The following is a 9645-nucleotide window of genomic DNA, read 5'->3' as shown; positions in this document are numbered from 1 at the left end:
TCCCTTCCTCTTAGACAACTCTTATCATATGCATTAAGATCGTTATTTCACTTTGAGACGCAAAAGCTGTGTTGCCCATAGTTTCCATTTGCTTCAAATCTTGGTCAAACATTGCTGGATTTATACATGTGGTATGATCTCCACAAATTCAGTATCTCATAATATTCACTTGTGACTTTACATATTTTTAAACAATACTTTGTAATGTGCTTGGTCTCATTCAATGTATTCAGAAAACTCTTATTACTTTTTCTATTTACCTTTTTTTCCCCTAAGATCAATGATTCACTTTGGATTTTGCTTACACAGAAAATTACCATAGATTATCCTTCCCTGGTCACATGCATGCTTAAGCCTGTCTTTATTTTTAGTCATATTTTATTTGATCTATATTTTACCTATCACTAAATATTTCCTTCCCATCCAGTGTAAATAACTTCTCTATCTTCGCACACTCAAAATATCACAAACATGAGTAGAGAAAGTCTTAAGGATCTACGTAAGACCATCCTTCTACCTTCATGTTGGCATCTTCCTTTCCATTAGACAGTAAGCCTTGATGGCAAGGTGTGAAATCAGAAATAGCCACTGAATATGATGTATTTGTACCAGTAGTGTTACTGAACAAAGAACAGCACTGCTATACACCAAGTAATCTTTTGCTTTAGTCCAAGAGAAAACTTTATTGCATACTTTGCATCCTTCCCAATGCAAGTTTCCTGTAGAAGAAGATTAAAGAATGTGTTACTAGGGATGTTACTAAGACAGTTTTCATAGGAACTGAAGATAAACAGTCCTTCAGACTTTATCACAATATCTGTCAAGAAGAAGAAATATATTTGTAATCTTCTTTAAGCTTTTCTCTCTTTTTATGATGGGTGAGAACAAACAAGATAAAAGCATGAAGTCTTGTCTGTTCCTCTTTCCTTCCTACCACATTTTAAAACAATCTTTTATAAACTTCATTATATATACCTTTCTTCATAGCCTTGTATGTTCCCATGTAGTTCCATGATGATCAATCAAATAGTCACACAATCTCAAGGAACACTTAGGTGCAGCTGGAAAATGAAATGAATGCAAAGATAAGGGTCTTCCAAAATTTGGAAGATCTAACCACTGGATCATTTAGTGAGGTTTATTTCTAGGCCTTAAACCACCTTAATTTGTTAGTATAGGTGAAGTACAAAATACACTTGTGGGAACCCACACTTATGAAAAATCCATGAGCTGAACTTGGCACAGCTTCTCATTTGGGAACAATCAAATACGGGACACAAGCTTTGCACCTTTGCACTCTTGTATAGCTCCTTAAAATAAAAAAAAAAAAAAAAAAAAAACACTTAGAAAATGCCAGCAGTGCTTTGTCAAAGGCACCACTGTGACCCGAATTTGTGGCGTTTTTAATAAGGTCAGTGCTAGCAGCAATGAAGTAACTCTCAGTGAAGACAGAGCTAGAACCCTTCAGGTCCTTGGCCACTCTTATTCGATATTTTTGAAATTAGGATGTAGAAATTACAGAAATTATAATGGAGAATAAGCTACCTATTCAGTCATGCATAATGAAAAAGAGGTCAGTAATATCATATGATCACATCGATGTCCTCCTACAACTCTTTCAATTGACAAAGAAAATCACCCTCCTGGCCATCCTAGATAAGAGCAAGTCTCTTTAAATCTTTATAACATAGCTCAGAAAGTCATAGTCTTCCTTTTAACTGCTATACGGAATGCATGGCCTGCAAAAAATGTTAAGAGGAGAGTTAGCTACTATAAATTTCCAGTTAATATAAAAGCCTTGGAGTAAAACTGCAAACCAACCAGGAGAGATGCTGTAAAACTCTTCCAACTATGACTTGCCAAAAGTGCTGAATCTAGATGAAACTTTCTATAGGAAGAAACAGGAAGTTCAGGTTTGATTTTTTTGAGACCATTGATTTTACATGACTGACTAAGGATGTCATTTTAGGACACATTTCATAATTACCAGTTCCAAGATGATCAGGTTTAGGATGTTTTATGTTGACAAAGAACTGGGCTGGCACCAAACCTGTTAAGCAAAAGCCACCATCTAGCAATAGGAATTCCATGAGCAAATTCTGACAAATGCTTTATAATCAAAAATGTTTTACATCAAGTTGGAATGTTATTAAAATTAAGGTAGAATAACAGATTAAATGGGTTTTCTCTTTAAAACAGAGAAGGCAGGCTTGATGAAGCTGACTTAAAACGCAGCTTGGTGGCTGAGAAGCTTAGTGAACAGTAAGGTACAGGGAAGAAAGCAGAAACTGGGTTGTGCTGCTGACCTGTGGAGTAATCTAGGTCCCTTCATTACCTCTTCTGCTTTAGTAACTTCTGTAAATTGTAAGTAATGCTACCCTCTTAAAAAAGCATGTTAAGAATAAGTGTTTATTAGAGCAACTCATACTACTGCAACTTAAAGGCTTCAGAATGAGAAGCTAAGTTTAGTAAATGCGCAATGTGAAATAAAATACAAAGCCACAATTTCGAACAATTTCTCATCCAATTATTTGCCTTAATTTAGCAGAAATAATTTTAGCTGCTAAAACCTTATGTACCTGGACAACCCATCACAAATGTTAAATGAGTCATGTATGCAAGTCTTTGCTTTAGTTTCTAATTATTGCTTCTTAGATGTTTTGAAATTTATCTTAAGAAACTGAACAGCAAGATTACTAAAGAAAAAACTAGACTTTTTTTTTCCTTTTCAATTCTTGAGGTGAAGAAATACCATCTCTCAGAATTTTTAAGGGAAATGGAAATCCGAAGTAGTTAAGGACCAAATCTTTAAGAGCAGTTATTCCATGAGCACCAAAACTAGTGAAGACTCATATCATTTTGATTTGGGTCTTAAAATTAGTCATGAGATCTGACTGAAAATCCCATAGTAAGGATGGATGTAAAAGTTCTACACTGCTTAGCCAACACCTAGGTCTAGAAGTACCTAAGTCCCACCAGTTTTTCATTTGAAAATTCCCCAGGCTGACCTTTTCACTTCTGCATATTTGTATCTGTTTTTCATATTTGTAGTTCTGCCCCAAACCTTGTCTTGATGGGATTTCATTGCTTTGCACCCCTTTTACCTGCTCTGATGTTCTCCTGACCAAACCCCACGGGGGATTTGATCCATAAGCACTCTTAGAGAACGTGAATTAGTCTTACTCATGATGCCCTTGCTCGAAAAATTCAATAGGCTGTCTGTTAGGGAAGCAAGAGAACTGGGGACTCTCTGCCCTCCTCTCATGGAGAAGGGAGCTGTACAGCATCTGCAAAGGATGAATACACTTCTGTATAAAAGGGTTGAGGGAAATCGTATCACAAACCTTCCCATCCATTTGGAGGGGAGGGGTGGAGGAGAGAAACATAAAGGAAGGAGCTTAAGGACTCAGCTACAGAAAAGAATTTCTTACTGTGACAAAGGCACCTTGTTGAAACGCTGCCTAACTGGGAGTTTAGAAAGGAATCTAAGCTCTGCAAGCAAGGGGGTTTAAAAGCACACCTAGCATTAGGCAAAAGCCCAGGAGGGAGGCCAAGGATTTCTAACATATGCTGCAACCTGCCAGTTGTTCTGGTTCCTTCCACAGAAGACAATTCTGCCTGCTCAAATTCAGTGTGTTCACATTGGTTGATTTTGGGTGGAGCTGTGTTGAGTAAGCTAGTAGTTATGGATACCATTGAGGTATCTATCGTTCCCCATACATTACTGATGATTGTGGTAGAACAGTACAAGGTTATGTGTGGTGGCAAACAGGAATCTAAAGATTGTATGTTGTAACAATCATTAGTCACCTAAATTCTTCTTACCTTTAGCTCTGTGGCTAGGAGGTAATGGTAAGTGTAAAACAAAATCAGAGGTTTAAGCTTGGATATATAACTAACATATGGAAATGAATAGTTGCCTGATTGATTCAAGTCATCTGATTAGGATCTATTAAATGAGGCATCACTCCAATGTGGAATTGCTCCAACTTGGACCCCCAGGGTGATGGTCTCTGAGCACAAGTCAAGCTTTGGACAGGAAAGGATTGTTGGGATGGAAATCTCCCAGGATAGATATGGACTTTCCATTAAAATCTGTGCAGCCACCTCTTTCTGGTGTAAGCAGACACTAGCTTATTTTGGCCTTTTTTCATCCAATCACAGCCAGCAGCTGAATGTTAAGACTAAGGAATGAAAATATCTCACCTACATGCTTCCACACCCACAAAAAAATCAAAAAATTTCTACTAAGGGCTAAGAAAAAAAAAAAGATGGATTCTTGAAGTATTCTGTATTTGGAATATCTGTACTTTTGAATATCTGTGCTTAGCAGAATCTATTCAAAATGCAGCAATACTACAGTCTGGTCCATGTCCAGTACCATCCTACTGAGTAGCACACAAATCCCAGTGTAAACTTATTGCTCAGAGGAAGAGTGCAGAAAGCCCCCTGACAAATCATATTCTGTGATCCCAGTAAAACCTGATAACCTGATCCCAGTAAAGCCTCGTTGGAATTGCTCCATCTGGAAACCGAGGTCATATGTTTCCCGAAGATGTTTGATCCCTGGCCTTTTCTTAGAAGCTATTCAGCTTCATCAGATTATTTCTTCTCAGTTGCTGTTTTGAGCTGCCAACCCCCATGGCTCTGTTTTGATAGTATAGCCCCCCCCCCAGTAATGTGTGAGGACCATCCAGGAGGAAGGGAATATAAATGTGAATTCTATCAGAGTCCAGTTCAGCTGCCCTCCTCTTTCTTTCAGAGACCTGACGCAGTAGTAGTTCCTTTAATGTGGCAGTACCAGCTGCTGCCTAGTGGAGCAGAAGACACCTTTTCTATCTTCTGCTAATGCTATCTTTTTTTGTTACCATCCATTGACCAGCCTTCCAGGCTCTCCCCTGCCCCATATCTTTTTCATTTTCTAGGTTGTTACCCCCTTGTCCCGTGGCTCCCCTTTCCTAGCCCTTTACTCACGGAACAGCCACATGTTGCTCACCCCTGAGCGCAGGCTGCACGAGCTCTTTAGTCCTGCAGCTCAGCTACCCACCGTCGCAGGCACGCAGGAAGAGCTTTGGCCTGCAGGCCATTGCCCGCGACCGCGTGAGTACAAGCTGTTCCTGCGAGCAGCCGAGCGAGGTGCTGCGGGAGGCCTGCAGCCTCGGCAGAGACGGTAGGAGGAAGGAGAAGCAGCAAGGGGCAGAGCCACCCACTGTCATCTTTGTGCGTCTATAAATTTGATCATAATCTTCCTTGGGTCTTAACTAAAGGTCATGATCCACTAAAGTAATATAGCGTTGGGGTTGCGTTCTCTCTGCCTTCCGGCTTCTGAAACTGGGTGGACTTTCAAAGTTTTCTCTCATGCCATCGTTGCTACAATGATGCTTTAATACACAAGTCAGTCCTGTGGGTGTGGGGAGTGTGTCTGTCTGTGTGTTTAAAGTTAATCATACCTCCTGATTCTGGACTTGGAGAAACACCGCAGCTCTCAGAGACCTGCGATAATTTTATCTTGAATACAAGAAGAAGCGTGCACTAAAGCAGGCAGCCTCGGCGCCGCGTCGCTGAAACGACCGTTAACTCTTTCCTGGCTACTGGGCGCCCGGCCTGGGGGCGGCGGGAGAGGGGAGCGGGGCGCCCCGGGGAACCGGTGCAAGGCGCCTCCTCGACACCCCGGAGCGCAGCCGGGGCCCGGCCCGGCCCGGCTCGGCTCGCCGCGGGCGGCCATCTTGCGGCGGGCGGGCCCAGGGGGGCGCTGAGGCGGAGGCGCGCGGGCACCTGTTGCCCGGGGGGTTCCCGGGCGGGGCCCGGGGCGGCTCATGGCGCCGGGGTTTTGCGCCGGCCCGGTTACCCCGCCGCTGGGCGAGGCCGGGACCGCGCTCGCAGAGAGCCGGGGCGCGGAGCGGGGGGAGAGAAGAGGGGGAGCGGCGGGTAATGGCCGGCGGCGGTGAGTCACGGCCGCGGCTCCACCTGCGTACTTAACCGCCGCGGGGCGGCCGGCGCTGCACTCGTGGGCTGCGCTGCTGCTGTGGCCGGGAGCGGCTCCTTCCTCCTCCTTCTTCTCCTCCTCCTCACAGGGTGCTCGGCTGAGGCGGGGCAGCTGCTGCATGAGCGTTTGTCTCTGGAGTAGGAGAAGCGCAGACGCCGCGGAAAATGCCCAAGCCGGTAAGCGGGGCGCGGGGGGCTCTGCTGGGGCGGCCCGGCAGAGGCGTTAGGCGGCGGGTGGCGGGCCGCGGCGGCCCGGCGGCGGTGGCGGCTTGCCGGGGCGCTCGCCCCGGGGCTGCGGCTCCAGGAGGAGCCGGGGCGCCGCCGCCGCCGGGCGTGCCCGCCCGCCTGCCGGCGGAGCCGCGGCAGCCGGCGGCTCGTCCTGCTAAGAAACCCCGAAAGCTTCTAGGTCTCCGCAGCGGGGGAGCGCTGAAGCCCCAGCGCTCTTCTTATTTGTCGTTATTATTATTTTTTTTTAACAACTCCAGGACTGAAAAGAAATGACTCGCTTAAAGCAGATGCAGTCGCTGAAGCGGTTTAACAGCTTTGATTAAGACGCGAGCGCGCCCCACGGGGTGCTGCTCTTGTAGCGCTAAGCGCGCCTAGCGTTGCAGAAAAGGACCCTCGAGAGCTACAGTTAAAAGCGAGCAAACTTGAGTTATTTTGTTTTCTGACCTATTCCTGTGTGGGAAAAATGCAAACCTCTTCAGTAACTCTTAAGAGTTTTTATTTTTTTTAATACTCTGCCTCAGCGAGATAGCAGAACTGCACTGACTTGCTGTTAATAGTTATGTGCAGTGTGTGTTTATATGTATAGGAAATGCGTATTCGTCTGTATGCTCATGTATACACCTGTAAGAAACTTCACTTTTATTGTTTTGCGATCTTAAAGCTAAATCTCGGGGCCTCTTACATGTGATTCTCTGCAGTGTTACAGGTGAGACTCTTACTAGTCCATACCATTCACTGCCAGGAGGAAAAAAAAAAAAAAAAAGAAGCTTTTTTCTTTCTTTCAATTGAATGTCACCTTCTTCAGCTGCTTCCCCCCCCCTCAGTCCCATGTCATTGCTGTTCCTGTTCCCCCAGTTACAGGTTTGTTAGGTGTGTTTGTTTGTTTGTTTTTTGGGGAGGTGTTTGTTATTAAATCTACTCCTGCTTTACAGTTAGAAACAGTAATTCTTCTGAGGGACTAGCTGCCAAAGATAAAGCCCCAAATAGTCATTGGAGCGAACACATTTTTGAACTCTGAAGGGCATAATCAGGCTGTGTTATTGCTGCTATCTTTTTTCCAATAGAGGCAATATTTCTTAAAACTTATTCATAGAATGGTAAGGCTGGAAGGGATCTCAGGAGATCATCTAGTCCAACCCTTAGCCTAGGCCATACAGGGATTGAACCCACGACCCTGGCATTAGCAGCACTGCACTCTAACCAGCTGAGCTAAATGTGCCCCAAACATAGTATGGGAAAGGGTTTGTTATCATTAGGTACATCTCTGAAATGAGAGTAAACAAGCTTATCTTTAAGGTAATAAGCAATTAATGTTTTATCATAACATTTAAGTCATCTTCTTTTTTCAGAAAAGAGGCTCTTAGGCTAACTTCTGCTGTGGTCACTGTAAGCTGACAATAAAAACTAATGTTTATAATCATTTTAAGAACTAGATCTTCAGTCTGCTCTAGATGTGTGTCAGCAGTAGGGATATATTACTGTCTACTGAAAAGGCTCTTTTGCAGATTGGAGTAGAGAAAACACATTTACGAAGCATGAACGTGTATGTGTATATATAAAACCACACATATATTTACAAACTGTTATTAGCCATTTGCTAATTATGCAGGCTGTCTTCCATGGAATGAATACCTTAGTTGAAATAATGTGAAATCCTAGTCTCGAATTATTTCATACTGAAAGCCATGGATAGGTGTGGAAAAACTCTTTTAATCTGCTCAAAAGGAGAGTTGAAAAAAAGCCCACCAAAAACAACAAAACTTCCCCCACCCTGCCCCTGCTTACAGCCATGTTCATCCTTTCACCTGGCCTGGTCATGTTCATCTTTGCTCGTGGATGCTGATATATTGGCTGACTGTCCAGTTAATAATGCAGAGACAAAATGGTGATAGGTGGATCATGTAAGCCACAAGGAAAGGGCAGTTGTTAGTTGTACTCTGATAACTTCAGAAGCACATGACCTACTGGCTGGGATTTATGGACAAGACTTTGGCAATGTCTTCTTGCATAATATAAGCACTTTTTTTTTGTAATCTGCATCTGATCTGCTTATCAGTATTGCTAATTGTCACCTTACTGTAAACGGAGAAAAGAGGAATTTTGCAGAGGTTATTCTATAATAACAATAATAGAATACATTGTTTAGTCTGACTGCTTCAGATTGAAGCAATGCATTTGGATCCTTCCCAACCCAGCTCATTTGCTCTTAATATAGGTATACTAGGTTCTTATCTGTTTGCAGGGCACAGTGGGAGGGGATGTAAAGCTTTGGGTCCAGAGGCAGAATTGCACTCAGAAGAGGATGATAGCCTCTGGCACACTTGAACAACAGTATGAACTCTTAGGAAGCACAAGGAGGCTATCTTAGCTTCTCTTAGGATATTTGATGTGGGTACTCTATTTTCTATACTTGTTGGCATGTGTTGTTTCTGTTTGGCGTAAGTAAATACCATGTTGCCTGCAGACTTCGGGCTGCTGTGGGTGAAGGTTGGCAATTTTGGCCACTTGTAATCAGTGGGCAAAATTTCAGCAAATCTCCACTGAATTAAATCTTTTTGGAGCTTTTAGCAAAAAATATGCATTCAAGCAGAGTTTATACATTTTTTTTGAAATTTATGACTATGAACAGCAAGTGCATTAACTCACACAAGAGCATTACTTTTCTAATGTTGAGTACCCAAGTGTTAGAAAGTCGACTGTATTCCAGATCCTTTGGCCACATTTAATAGGAATTAGTTGGATTTTCTGATGCTTGTCTACAGCACTTAAACTCTGGTAATGATCTAGAAAATAAATTCAAAATAAATATTTAATATAGACACTTTCAAGCATTTTGTTTGTAATTTAACATGAATATTCTGCAAAGTGTAACAATAGCATAGTAGCAATATCTCTGCAGTAGGCTAAAATATGTAATTTTTGTACAAATTTGTGTGTTTTCAGCTGAGATCATTGCATTTCATCAACAATTCAAATAATTTCCATCTACTGTAGACAGTGATTCATTATCTTACACGAATACTGAGTTATTACACAGGGAAATACAAGAGGTGTCATCTTGTCCAAATCTTGCTATACTATCTGAAAATAAATGCTAAATAAACTTATTACTTGATCAACTTTGTATCCATTTTAATTACTGGAGTGTTTCTGCTTGCTGCGTTTTCCTTAGGTGCAGATGGTATTAGTCTATTACTGTTTGAGTTGTTATAGGGACAGCGTTTTAGCTAAACTAAATCCCTTTGCAAAACAAGCAGATCTAATAAACTGTGAACAGTACTGCATGACTGGGGACTAATGAACATTACTTACAGAAGGGGAAAGAAATGTGATACCTGTTCTATAGCCCTGTTAATTTGATCTGACCTATCAGGGTTCTTTGTTACCTTATTGAAGGTGTATTTTTGTTTCCCCTTGGGGAAAAAAAATACT

At 42.5% G+C, this 9645-nt stretch overlaps 1 protein-coding gene across 1 annotated transcript in view; it reads left to right on the top strand.

Moving 5' to 3' along the window:
- Positions 1-5779: 5779 nt before the first annotated feature.
- The window catches only part of EZR (ezrin), a 41169-nt gene continuing 37303 nt past the window's right edge, over positions 5780-9645 (top strand). The window contains exon 1 of the mRNA XM_062572431.1: positions 5780-6162. Coding sequence (XP_062428415.1) covers positions 6151-6162 — 12 coding nt within the window. The 5' untranslated portion in view covers positions 5780-6150. The remainder of the gene's footprint in view (positions 6163-9645) is intronic.

This window comes from Rhea pennata, chromosome 3 (genome assembly GCF_028389875.1).
Source record: "Rhea pennata isolate bPtePen1 chromosome 3, bPtePen1.pri, whole genome shotgun sequence".
Lineage (NCBI taxonomy): Eukaryota > Metazoa > Chordata > Aves > Rheiformes > Rheidae > Rhea > Rhea pennata.
This window is presented reverse-complemented; position numbering and strand designations above follow the sequence as displayed.